The sequence below is a fragment of the Crocodylus porosus genome, unplaced genomic scaffold, assembly GCF_001723895.1.
Source record: "Crocodylus porosus isolate Cpor-Errol unplaced genomic scaffold, CroPor_comp1, whole genome shotgun sequence".
Taxonomy (NCBI): domain Eukaryota; kingdom Metazoa; phylum Chordata; order Crocodylia; family Crocodylidae; genus Crocodylus; species Crocodylus porosus.
In genome coordinates, this window is record NW_017728949.1 from 12,246,745 (window position 1) to 12,261,290 (window position 14,546).

Below are 14,546 nucleotides of genomic sequence, written 5' to 3' on the forward strand. Positions count from 1 at the left end.
GGAATAGAGGGCCATGGAAGTGACAGATAGAGTACAGAGAGGGGGAGGGTGGGGAAAAGGAACAATAGTGTTGGGGGGAAGCAAGTATGAGAGATGCAGGGAAGTGAAAGGAGTCATTAAGTAGATGCAGGAATAAGAGACAATTGCTCATAGGGGACTCCCCTACCCCTCTTAACAGCATGAGTGGCCTATACTCCACATCTTGGATCATGCCCAGTATTGGCTTTCCCTGATTTGTCCCTTAAAACAGGTGCCACAGGCAAAAAGCCACATGCTGGCGAGATGGCTGCTCTCTGTAATGCAACCAGCCCCTGCCCTCCACTGCTCTCCGTGCTAGCCATTCTTGACTGGAAGAGGAAGGAGCACTGATCACCAACAGGGCTGCAGGCTGAGCATGTGAATCTGTAAGTTGGAGGTAGGCAGATCTCCCATGCTGGCAGCAGGACCATGGGTTGGGAATGGGGCAGGCGGGTGGGACAGTGTTGAAAGGAAAAAGCAAACCAGAAGACAGTATCCAAACCTCCCCCTGCCCCTTCCCCTGCCAACCCCCATCCCCCTTCCCCCAGCTCTTTCCAGCCTGGTTCTGAAACTTGGCAGCTTCTTTATGGTGTCAGCTGGCCCTGTGATGGGTTAGTGCAAGGCTTCAGCCAAAACCCATTTCAGAAAGGCACAGCATTCCTGAATGCTAGAGACAGATGAGCAGGGTTTGCAAATATAATCTGCTAGTGCCTGACAGGGAGAGGATTCCCTCAACCTGTCACTTCCATTGGAGCTAGAAAGGGTCTGTCTTTGGCTGTCTTTCTCAGCACAGGCTGGCTCATTTCTTGTCTCACATTCTGTGGACTGAACTGGAGTGCAGTATTATAAATCTTACACAGTTAAGCACCAGGAGAAGTCTCCTAAAATTTGTGTGAGAGCTGTGGCAGTATTGGATTTTCAAATAAAATGATTAACAGGCAGTCTCAAGGCAACAACAGAGAAAACAATCTTCCTCTTCTTTTCCACTTTAATCTCCAGAGGACACTTTTTGTTTAAGTTTTAATGAAAAGGGGGGAGGAGCGGGGGAGGATTATTGTAATCTTGGAGCTGAGTAACTCTTGCGCAGATCAGATCCGTTGGAATCTTTCAAATATTTGTTCTTATCAAGCTGGCAGTCGACCAGAATACCGCATTAAAGAGGTACAGGGGCTTACTTCAACTTTAAATACAGCTAGTTACAATTATTGTCATTTCAAGTGCATTTGACTGGGGACTTTTAACTGTGCAAACTGATTCCCTGTGAAAAGTCTGTTCTAGGTGTAATAACACAACAACATCCATCAGACTTCATGAAGCAGAGAATTAAAATCTGTTGGGAACGTTGCAGAACGCAGTTCAGTTCAGCCATACCCAGAAGTATGGAAGCACACCGTTTAAAGAAACAATGACTGTAAGAGGCTGTCAAAGCAATATAGGTATTGCACTTGTAGCACAGTACAATCAAAATCTGACCTGTTCATGTTGTGGTACAGATTGCTAACTAGAGGTTTCAAAAAGGACGGTTTAATTGAAAAAATGTTCAGACTGTGACCCCAAATGTTATCTTTGGAATCTGTCAGCCAAAGGTAAATTGAGCCGTCTTCACAAATACCAAACATTAGGGGTGCACCGATAGAGATTTTGGGGGCCGATGCCGATATTTAAGGAGGCATATTGGCCAATATTGATCCGATATCCAATACAGCTGGCTCCAGGTGGTAATTCCAGTGGGGTGGAAGGGGAGGAGGAAGGGAAGAGGCATGGGGGGGCAGCTCAATGCCCCCCACAGTGAGGGAGGGGGCAGGCACTGCCCAGCTGGGGCGGGGGAGGGGGGGACATGGGAAAGAGCCACAGCTTGGTGGGGGGGGGGCCCATGTGTCTGAGGAAAAACTTCAGTCGTTTAGATGTTCATGACCATGGTCTAGGAAGAAACCCTTAAAAGGTTCACAGAATAAGAAACGCTAACAGTTTGTCCTAGGACACTGCAAAGTGCATCTGAATAGTAGTCCTGGGATTGCGTCATTGAATCAATGACAGAAAGTGGCAGTGCGTTCAGCTGCTCACTAAACCCTGATTATAAGGGGGATGTATATATGTGCCATTCCTGGGACTTTTCTGTTCCCAGACAAACATAGGCACAACTTGTCCCCAAACAAATGTAATGACTGTTCCCAGCCTGTCTCATACCAGTATTTTTACCCAGCTTCTTGAGCCAGCTTTGCTGTTATGGCTACATTGCTAGCAGTGCCAGAGCTAGCTAATTTAAGGTCATTATATCCATGACTATAAAGTCATTATATCCATTATATACTGCCATGGAGATGCCCTGAGACTGATCTGGACAAACAACGTCTCTCTTCACAGTGGTATAGAGCAGGGCTACATTACTCAAGTCATTGGTAAGTGTAGATCTGGTCTTAAAAAGAAGAGGATCTTGACCTGTATGTGTACACATCCAATGGAAGTTAATGAATGTTGTGCATGTATTTCTGATAGTAAATTTTGCCCCCACATTTCATAATGAATGGAAGATTGAAAAAAAGAGTAATGGCAAAAGCAAAACATGCATTACACTTACAATTGTGTACAAAGAACAGGGCCACTGTGGTCATTAAAGGGAATGTAGACATCATTTTCTTGTATTGGTGCCTTTTCTAGATTATCAGGAAGGAAGGTGAAAATATAGTATGTGTGTGTACAAGAGTGAGCAAGAGAGAGAGAGAAACCCAGAGATTTCAAAAATGAATTTATAGTATAAAAATATTTTGACATGTTGTGGTCATTCTGAGTCCTTTTCAAGAAAAGAATTGCTCTATTATTTTTCTGTAGTGAAAAAACAAGTGAAAGCTAGGAGCTGACATTTTCTAAGGGGTGACTTGGATCTATCAAGGGGTATCTCAAGCCTAAAAAGGTTGAGAATCACTGCTCTGGAGTAAAGAACCTACTTTGAAGAGGATAGATTTATAAGTGTTTTATATATTCTGACCACTAAAGGGAGACAAAGAGCCACATTGGTCCTACAGGTTAAAATGCCATTTCTACCAATCTCTGAACTGCATACACTTTCATGGAACTGGTATATAGTTCAGAGTGGCCTCTTTGGAAATGCCCAATTAAAGCACTTAATTCTCCCCTGTGTTGTTTAAGTCACTTAATTGTTTAGGGCATTTAAGCAATTCTCCCAGCATGATGCCATAGTGGGGTGGGGGCAGAAGTAGTCTTTTTTTTTTTCAATCAAGGATTACAAATATTAAGGTATAGTCACCACAACCCCGTGCACAATTATGAATGCCTTTCGCTGAATGTGTCTGGATTTCTTTTATGTTTATCCTTAATATTGAATCTCCTAGGTAGCTAACACTTGGTTTGAGGATATTTACATCAAAACTCTATTTCTTCTTGACTGATATGAACTTCCACCTTAACTTCATATTAATGTACTTTGTGTCTGAGAACTAATTACAGTAGTACCTGATCCAAAGCTCATTGAAGTCAATGGAAAGGTATGTATTGATTTCAGTGGGCTTTTTTATTAGGCTCTTGATCATTAAGATACCCTACAAGCACTCAGATTTCTCCAAGACTATAGAACTGCGAGCTAGTACTGTTATCTGCTTTAGTCCCATGTACAAAAGACACAGGCCTTAATCAGTTGTGTTTTGTTCTCCCTTCTAAGCACTGATCTGGGAAGGGATGCATGGGCTCTGACCCTATCCATACCTCCTTATAGAAAGACCACAACTGCTCTCTTCAAGTATGCCTAAGATCACACGAAGTCCTCCCTTACTCTCCTGGGTCTTTCTCAAAGTCATGGGGCAGGTATTAGATGGGATGAAGAGACCAGAAATTCAAAAAGTTCAACCACCTGGATCTTCTGTTTACCATTTTACTCTTCTTTGTGCTTGATCCAGCCCTACAGAATTATTGAGAGTTGATGTACTTGTCATGCTACCAGCTTCACACTGTACTGCCCCTTTTCTTAAAGTTCCAACACACAAAAATATCTGTATCATCCTAGCAGCTCCCTTAAAAAGCCTAATGAGAAGATCTTGAATGCGAACTCAAATAGTAAGCAATACTTTGGCCATTTACAGGCTTAATACTATTTACTGCAAAGGGGATACAGTTAGCACCACCTGTAGTATGTGCTGCATATGGTTATTTTTTATTATCTCTTATTTCTTTAATGGCCTAGAGACCCAGCCAAAATTAAGGACCCATTGTGCTAGGCACTATACAAGCATTAATAAGAGGCAGCTTCTGCCCAGAGGCACTAAAAATTCCCATGACAGAAAAAGGAATGAATGTTATCCCATTTTATTAATGGGGAACTGAAGTGATAAAGGACATGTCTTCAACATGGCAGTAGGGTGCTCAGTCTCATCTGCTCAGATACTCCCTTTTTACATACATCTATCCTGGAAATGAAGGGGTGAAAACTCCCTAGGTGTACTCCAATCTACCACTCTTGAACACACTAAAAACCAAGGGCTTGAGCACAGTGTCAAGGACCCCTTTCATAATGTCTTAGCCACAGTTCATTTCTAACATGTATGGAATAGGACTGCATGGGTGGAAACTGGTTTCCTGATAGCACAACTTAATACTCTGCTGTCACTTACTCAAAGTGACCCAAAGCCTGTGGCACAGTGAGAAACAGCACTCAGCTTTCCTGAATCCAAGATCAGCGTCTGAGCTACAAGAGGCTCCCTCCTCTTCAGACACAGAATACATTACCATGAAATGCAGAGCTCTTTCACAGTAACTCAACACAGTATAGGCTCCTCAGCAATCAGAGACAAATATAGATTAGAAAGAAATGCTTCCTATTCCTATGGAAGTGGATGGTAGTAAAGTAAAAGGCCTGGCATGTGTCATAGATGCAAATGCTAGCAAAAAAACCCATCAGTAGTGTCTCACTCATGCAGTTTTATTGTGGCTCCATTAATGCTGACAGTAGATGTCAAATATAAAGCTGAGTTAAATGAGTAGTGTCACTTAATAACGGGAGAGATCACTTAAATGTGAACAATATCCAAGAAACAGAAATTATCATGCTTTACAACTATTTAAATTACTTTGAGGTAGTTAAGACTAGTGATGTCAAACTGGGTCCTGTTGTATTTGGACCTGTAGGCTCTGAGAAGTGTGCTAATAAAGTTATGGTACTAATAAAATTAATGAGATGAAAAACTAGTTTTCTGATGTGGTAAAAGGTGAATATCTCTGGCATGGAATTAGGCCAGTGAAAGCACGCCCCATTCCCAACCATTCCTTTATTAGGCAATAATAAGTCCTATCAACTTCATTTTACTTTCTTCCCATTACATTTGCTGATGTCATTGATTTCAACTCATCTAAGGTAAATGTTTCTCATGATTGTTACAGTTTTTGGTTCCTAGATTAAGGTAAAAGTAAGATATCCCATATTATCCCTTTGTTAAGTTTGATTTTTAAAATGTTACTTTAGCACAAGACCAAACGTGAAGTCTCTTGAAGTACCATTTTATTGAATTCATATATGTAGAAATATGTCCCATGTTGTTATGAATAACTATCTCCCATTATAAATGAAAAAGTACATAGAATGGAAGAAACCCTTTACATAGAAGACCTCCGCACATATATACAGTGCTTCAAACTTAAAAGGTTTGTTGTGTTTTGCTAGAGAGCCTGTTTCAAAAATATTCTCTAGTTCATATATGGAGGATTGCTCTTAAGCAGCTCATTTTTGAAAACGTAAGAGATTTTAAGAGTGTTTGCAGAGGGCATTAATGTCCAAGTCTGTGTCCACATACACGCACCCTGGGTGTGTCCCCATAAGTGTGCACGTGCAGTTTGCAGTGTTGCAAACCCATCTGCAGTGCTACAAACCACACGTGCTACACATGCATGTATTCACTGTACTGCTAATTTGCACTGCAGAGGATTTTTTTGACACCAAATAATCCCAGTGCCAAAAAAAACCTTGGCAGAAAAAAATGGGTTTGTGTACATTGCTGCAGCATGCACCAACCCAAAACTGGAGCCTGGTTGGCCTGAGCCATGCTCTGGCTGCCAGCCAGTGATCCGTGCACCTGAATCACTGCCACTGCAGCCCCGGGAGGCCCCAGGACTCCAGGAAAGCCTGCTGGGGCCAGCACAGGTACACACCCCAGCCTCCCCTATCCCACCTGGGGCAATCAGCTATGAATGTGTGCGGGGCCATGCCTGGAGACAACTAGTAGTAGCACAAATAAGTGCACACAGAAACCATTTCTTCTCCCAAAGGCCAGTGGTCTAGTGAATGAGAGAATACCTAGGAGTCAAGGTGTTGGTCCCAGGTTGATCACTGATCTCCTGTGTAACTTTAGGCAAGTCACTGCCATTCTATATGCTTCCATTTCCCCTTCCAACCATTGCCTGTCTTGTCTATTTGGGTTGTAAGCTCCTTAGAGCAAGATCTGCTTTTTATTTTGTGTGTCTATGGCCATGTCTGCACAGTAAATTTAGCCTGCTGAACAGTAGTACCCCCAGGCAGGCTGGATTACTCTGGAAAAGCTGCCTCTTAAGACAGAAGTGATATAGGTGTGTCTTTGCACAGCTTCAGGTGGGCTAAGTAAGACTGCTAAGTGACAGGGGGATATCAGCTGCAGATGTGGCTATGCTTCTTCCAGGTTAGGAGCCAGCTTGCTGTAGCAGTGCGGCATGCTTTTGGGAGCAGCTATCAGATGTGGTACATTTCTCCTGTAGACACAGCCTACAGCAAAAGTATTAAATTTCTTTGGCCCTGCAGGCCAAATGAGCAGCATCAGACTAGTCCACAGGCTAGATCAGGCCCACAGACCCCTGCATGCTGGATCCAATACATGTAGCACCCACTCTGGCCAGTCTGGATGGGGACCCAGCAGGAAGAAGCCTATGTTGCAGGCACTTTATTACTGCCATGGGAACAAGCCCCAGTGCTAGACTTCTTCCTGCTGTGCTGCTGCAGCTCTAGTATGGCTGCTTTTGCTCTGGTACTTGGCCACCAAATAGGTGCTGGAGTCCCAGCAGCACTGTTGTTACACAAATTGCCAATTGTTCAAATCATGAATGAGATCTTATGAGGGAGGATAAGGCGGATAAGGTGCCGCGTTTATTGATTAAGCACTTAATACACACACACCACATTCATACCCCAATTTCTGTTCTGTGCTGGTATACGTTACCAGTCTTATTAGTGCTCGGATCAACTTAGTGGCCAGCCAAGTTGATCATGAGTAGGAGCCAGGCTCCTGCCAATCCATCCTGTCAGACGAACCGATGCTCCAGGATGACATGCAGAACAAGACCCAAAATCAATATGTCTCGCCCCATCTTTTATAGCTTGTAAATTCACCCAGTTCTCTGGGATTTTGCTGGGTTATCACTGTGTTCTTTCTTGAAGGTCAAATGTCATTGTTCTCTTGCTGTTCTGGGGTGGATTCTTCTTGTTTGATCTTTTATCTGTCTGCATTCTTCAGTCAGTCACAACCTGATGTTTTCCTTTTCCACAAACACTCTCACCCATACAGCATACAAAAGAGTAAAAGGTCAAGCACTTATGTCAAGCTACAGAACAATACAAAATGGAGCTTCTTAAGGCAATGCAAACCTCAAGAAAATACATAAAATTAAAAGCAATAGGCAAAAAGTCTATTTGTATAACACTGTGGCTTGTTCCCATGGTGGCAGTCAAACAGCGAGAGCTGTGGTGCTGGAGTTCCAGAAGCACCATGGGAAGAAGCCTGTTATCACGGGTGCTTGACTGCTCCTGCAAGAACAAACTGAGGTGTCGGACTTCTTTTCACAAGGCTGATGTGGCTCCAGCACTGTCTTTTCTTCCCAGGTACTTGGCTGCCACCACAGATAGATCCCCAGTCCTGGCAGGGCAAAGTCTGTGGGCCAGATGATCTGGTTCTTCAGGCTAGATCCAGCCCATGGGCCATATGTTTGACACCACCCTTCTACAGGTCCCAAGTGTCATTGGGACATTTATTGCTACTGTATCATGAAGTATGATGTAAGTCTAAGAAGTATATTTTAGGGGGAACATGTTCCAAGAAATACAACTTGAAGAATATAATTATATCTTCACCCAGCCTAGGAAATTAAATATGCTTTCAAGTGGCTGAAAACACAATAGAAGGCAGGAGAGAGACTTACCTGATAGGGTAACTGAATCAGAAATGCATGTGTTTTTGGCAATAAGAGCTCACTTCATCAGCGAGCAGGCTATCAAGTGGAGAGTGGTTTGAATACAAAAGAGAAGGAGGGAGGTAAGTAGCAGGGCTGGAGTGGCGAATAGGTAATAAACCCATACTGACAGAGAGGTCAAAAACTATACCTGGTAATGGGATAAGAATCTACAGTCCCTGTCTAGACCATACTTAACACAGTCTAGTTTGTAGGTGATTCCTTGTTCTGCAATTTCACATTCAAGTCAGCTTTTAAAGTTCAGTTTGGAACAGCTATGCTAAGGTCAGCGATGGAATATCAAGGAAGGTTAAAGTGTTTGCCACAGGCTTATGTGTGTTTTTGGACTCCGTGTTAAATCTTTGGTGTTATATAAGGAGAATTGATCAAAATATGGGATTTCTGTGCCACAGGATACTGACCTTACATTTGTTTTTATTTTAAGTGGGAAAAAGTACTCAAATTTTCCAGACCAGAAATTCAAAAAATTCATCCAAGAAACACCAAAACAATTCATTCTGCCATTTTATCTGGGTGGTAACAAAATGTGAAAGACAGAGCATGTTATACCTATTCATATTTTCAGACAGTGCTAAATGTGTGATGTTCAAAATTGCTTAGTTCAATAAATGTAACTTCTGTAATCAGATCATATGGAGATTGGCTTTATTATTCTGACTATTCAAAAACTGCTGAAATCCCGAGCCTTACTTACAATCCCATCTTTTCCTTCCCAGCAAGTTCTGAGGCATAGCACTGCAAAGAATTATACATGTGCATGTGTGTGAGTGTGATTAGGGGGAGGGAAAAGCATAGCATGGACATAAACAGCTTGGCTTTTCTTTATGAGAAACTAACATTCCTGCTGACTTCAGAAGCTGCTCCGGGTTGATATTTTTAATAAAGCATTTTAGAAGAATAATAAGCAGATTTAAGGAATCCCCTCCATAAAATAAAGTCTATAAAGTCTTTGGGGAGATAAATAAATGTTTGATGCTATGAATTATTCATTGCTAGCCCATAACCAGCTCTGGATGCTAGGCACTGAATTTGGTGAGCTGGAAGGAGTTATAATAGCCACGGTTTCTGTGGGTGTAGTCTGGTTGATTCCAATAACTAACTTCAGTGGAGCTCTGCCAGTTTACGCCCACAGAGGATCTGTCTCCAGTGTTTTTGTTCTGTATTACAGCTAGTCAAGGAAGGCGGGGGGAGGAGCACTGCATTAGGAGGCAGCTGACCACGGAGAGTCTTTTGGCCAGGACAAAGTATCCAGTGACAGACATGACTACAGAGGAAGGGAGGCAAATTGCTTGAGATCTGTTCTATGCGTGAAAGCGCACTCAGCAATGTTTGATGGTTTCTGTGAAAACATTGTGTAACTGTACATTTGCTCTAATACCCGGGGCTCTAATACCACACTGACATTGGAACGGGTAACACTTTGGGAGGCTGTGCTTCATTTGACTCCCTGCTCACAAACAGTTATCTCTCTCTCAGATCCACCATGTGTTTTTCCCAGTTTAATGTATTTATTTATCTCTGTGTGTGTTTCCAGGTCCAAACTGCTTTGCAGGAACCACAATAATTCCAGCTGGCATTGAAGTGAAAGTGGATGAGTGTAACATCTGTCACTGTCACAACGGGGACTGGTGGAAACCTGCTCAGTGTTCAAAACGTGAATGCCAAGGCAAGCAGACTGCATAGAGGCAAAATCCCAACCAATGACAAGTCCATAAAAAAATGTAATGGCTTCTACACTGCACATGTTAAACCTCCTGCCAGCTGTAAAAGGGTCACCAGCAAAACCTTTTAGGGTTAACAAAAGTAAATATTTTACTAACAAGAAAGTTCTGTCTCTCATTCTCTCTCTCTCTCTCTCTCTCTCTCAATCTCTCTCTCTCCCTCTCTCAATTTCTCGTTCTTTTGCTATACAGAATATATATACAGTATCTAGATAACTATTCTGCTTTTGTAAGCGCCAGTGCTTGATAAGGACTCAAAAACTGGTTTTTTGGAAGGAAAATACTTATACAAATTCCTCCACTGGTGATGCCTCCAACCTGCCAATTAACTTACAGCGCTTTCATCACTTCCTACAATATGAATTGCATTTTTTTCTGTTGTGATTTTTAGTATTTTCCTAAAATTTGCACAGCCAGAATTGTCCAGGTAGTAAGATTAGGAGAGAAACAAGAACAAATCATTTTGAATGACTAACGGTACTAAAAAAGACACTGAGGGAGGGAGGGAAGGAGGAATTAAATTAAAAGAAAAAGGAAACGGTAATACAACTTGCTAGCTGCACAGATACACCGCGATTGGACACCCTAGGAGCAATCTGTCTGTGTTATGTTTTCTCCACTGAGTGGGGATAATCAATATGAAGAATTCAACACAATATTCACAACTGATACACTTAAATCATCAGTCAAGCCAACAAAAGATACTAACGATGTTAAGTGGATGGATTTGGTTCCATTGCTATCATGGGAAACACAAACCAAAATAATTTTAAATATAACACATAATAGGTTCAGAAACTAAGATAAAACGTGTGCAACATTTGTTACCAACCAACATTCATCAGTCTCTTTATTATGGGCTGCTTGTAATACACTTCTACATTTATACCTGGTGCAACTACTGACTTACACCAATGATTAGTTTATCCCTCTGTAAGTTCTGGTAGCATAAACCCTGGAGCCAAGGGTAAGTAGATCCATAGTTAGTCTGATCAGCACTGGCTTCTGAGATGAGTTGGCTTAAACATGCAGTTTCCCTGAATTATGTCTGAGTTTACCTTGTGACTGTGCCATTATAGCTCCACATCCTATGCAGTATCAGTGCCAAGCACTGATACCACTGAAGTCAATGACATTTCAATTGAGTTCAGTGAGATCAAGATTTGCTCAACTGTTTCCACAACAAAGATGGAATTAAACATATCTCTCTGATCAGCTCCCGGTGGAATTTCCAGAGCTCTGTTTGTTGGTCATTTCTTTATGATTTACTGGAAAAGGTGCAAGTTAAACATGTTAAGATCCAAGTATATAATTAGTAAAACTGCCCTGGAAGACAGGCAAAAAAGTACCAGTGGATGACTTGTGACATCATAGAGCAAGTTAAAACCATGTCCCTAATAACATAAGGATATAAATTGCTGCTTAGTATATTCTGCTGTCCTATGCATGGACAGAAGACAAGACATTTTGCCACCCAAACCCCTACTAAAGACCCCTTCACTTTTCACCCACCTCTCTTCATCACCCCCTACAAGCCCTGCAACATAAAACTCATTCTGGTTAAGGAACTCAGGTACTCCCAAGAAATGAGCATGATGCTTGATACCATTCTAGGAGTAGATGATTGATGTTGCATATGTGACAGCTACATGCAAATGTATCATGGGAGCCTTTCCATTGACTTCAGTGGAAGCTGGATAGGGCTTAGAGAAGTTTGGTGTACAACATGTAGCACCACTGAACTAGGCTCAGTTAGTGTTTTCCCCAGATTTATAAGAGAGCTCTTCATACAAGGTTATATTATGACCTTATGCCTGTGCTTGAGTAATAACTTCCTTTAGGAAGCCAGTTGCTTCAGCTGAAGCCAGTGGGATCATTTGTGGAACAATAGGATTCAAATGTGTTCCACAGACATAATTTGTCTTCCCTCTTCAGAACACCTAGTTCTATCAAGAGATAATAGCTATTCCTAAAATTAATAATGTGAGGATCCTGTCCTCACGGTCCTTCAATATAATGTTTACCTTCCAGTGCAAATAGCCTGACTGTCATCATCCTCCAGAACAGGAAGAGAACTTTCTGTAGAGCAGCAGCCTATAGCCGTTGTGGCTAGTAAGTCATGCTGCACAACTGTGAATCAGCCATGAGCACCCCTGCATGATTTATTCATATCTACACAAAGTAGAGGCATTTCATTGTTTCCACTCATGGAAAGATAGAGATGTGCTATCTGGTATCTGATGGTAGCCAAGTACTGCCTTCAGAATTCACAGTCCTGGGAATAAAAAATAAATGATGGGGTTGGATTTTGATATGTAAAAGAAAACCTCTAGTGGAGTCATGACGCATAGTGTCCTATGAATTATTGAGGAGCTACTGTGTCCTTTGTGGGACAACTAAAAAAGAAAATGCAATTGAGAAACTGAGATGGAATCATTCTGCCTCAAAAGAGAAGCAGAGCAAGAGTTGCAACAAGAATTTACTAGGGTAGAGTATGGTGTTCTGGAGGTCTTCAGAAAACATCTAGACACTTTGCTGGAGGAGGGATGCTCCCTGCCCTTTGTTACCAGCCAGAGAGTCTTTTCATGGAGTTTCACTGCAAGCTACTTCTTCTTAAGACCTTGTAGCACTGACACCTGTCCCTTTATCTTGCTGGAGACATGAGCCAATACTGTGATGGAACTACTCAAAGGGGTGATACCATTTTATAGCTCTATTACAACCAAGTTACTGAGAGAGTCTTTAAAGTCATTGCTTATGATTTGTTTGCATTTTTTGTTATTATGATTTTATTAAATCTTTCAGCCCATTAATTGTCCTTATTAGAATCAATGACAAATACTTAGGGCTGGACCCTCAAGCTGGTATAATAAGCATAGTCTGATTGAAATCAGTGTACCCTAATTGAAGATCCAACTTTTTGTCGATTTGTCTTCAGTGGGAACAGAATCAGACCTTCTGTTCACAACCAGACTGTTGCCTCTATGTTCTTCTTTCTTCCCCATTTTCTTTTAATTTTTGAGGGCCAAATTCTCAGCTGGTGTCAGTCAGCAGAACTCCTTTGACAACACCTAAGCTGATTCACTCCAGGTAAGGATCTGGCCCAGGTACTTTAACTGCTACTATTAAATAAGGGATCATCATACTTATTTGAAAACTGACGCCTGTCAATGACTAGCCAGTTTCAAAATCTTTAAACAATAGCGTGCCTGAAAACTAGTGAAGAAAATACTATACTGTAAAAAAATGGGGTTCTAGCAACAATATTTGATGTGTAAAAGAATATATTATTAAAAATTATTTTGTTAAATATAAAGTGTGTTAACCAGCAAAAAAACAAACAAACAGTGCTTGTGGTGTATTTTACTCTTCCACTCTCCCCCAAAGCCCTTGTTCCTTCAACATCCTTGTTCTCCATCTCATCCAACTGAAACAGACCAACAAATTCTCTGGGATATGGTTGGGGATTGCCAACTGCCTGAGTAAAGATATTCATGAGAGACTGCAGGAGGTGGCTTTGTGTCTATAAATAGCTGGAGATTTCCTGAGCTCTGACAGATTTCATGGAGAGCAACTTACGCTCAGCTGATATAAATCAGCACAGCTTCATCAAAAGTAGTAGAGCTGCACTGAGTTGCACTAGCTAAGCATCTTTCCCATGGGTTGTTCTTCCACACAGGTTTATGTCTTGCAAGATATCTCCCAAACTACTGTTAAACTTTTTGCCTTTCAGCACCAATGACCAAAGGAGTTGCCAGGAGTTAGTTTCTGTATCAGTGAATTGAAAGAATAATGAAACAAAAAGGAGAATTACATAGGATAGCTATTGGACATTCTTACTCAGTTTGCTCTGTAGGATTTGCACAGCAGGAGCTTCTACTTTTTCTGAAAACGTTAGTAATACATCACTCTTCCATCTCAGAGCCATTTCACAGACATTCATGGATAATGCCTCACAACATCTTTACAACAAAGGGAGCATCATTGTAACAATGCAACAAGGGGTGCATTTTACACATTGGGAAACTGAGGCACAGAGATGCCCAAGGTCATGCTGAAAGTCTGTGGGTCAAGAACCCCCTGGATGCCCAGGACTCTCTTAGCTCATGTTGGTTGCAGTTTAAATTGGATGCCATCTACTAAGAGTAGTTATTTGCTTTCATTTCACAGAACCCGTTTTGTACTTCCAGAGGGAGATGCATCATTATTTACACTAATTAGGAGTTACTCTAATTAATTACAGATTAATTACTGTAGTTAATATTTGTACAGTATTTGGAACATGTACAGAACTATATGTGCATAATATTATTTTATTTATTAATTAAGCCAGACATCATCTTTATTCCATGCTCCACTGTTTAATAGTTTTATAAGAGTGGGATTCTGATACCATTAGTAGCACTGGGCACAAGTACACAAGATATTTACTGCAGAGCTGCCTAATTAGATTCAGGGTAAACATCTCAGCATCTACACATGTAGCCCTAATAAGCCACAGGAAACTATTAAACCCCACCGCAGAACAGTACTGTAAATACCAGTCCTATCCCGTGGCAGAGTTTTTTAGTGCACCGCAACACAGATATA

At 41.5% G+C, this 14,546-nt stretch overlaps 1 protein-coding gene across 1 annotated transcript in view; it reads left to right on the forward strand.

Moving 5' to 3' along the window:
* The window catches only part of VWC2L (von Willebrand factor C domain containing protein 2-like), a 91,636-nt gene extending 78,356 nt beyond the window's left edge, over positions 1-13,280 (forward strand). The window contains exon 3 of the mRNA XM_019554693.1: positions 9,770-13,280. Coding sequence (XP_019410238.1) covers positions 9,770-9,918 — 149 coding nt within the window. The 3' untranslated portion in view covers positions 9,919-13,280. The remainder of the gene's footprint in view (positions 1-9,769) is intronic.
* Positions 13,281-14,546: the final 1,266 nt, after the last annotated feature.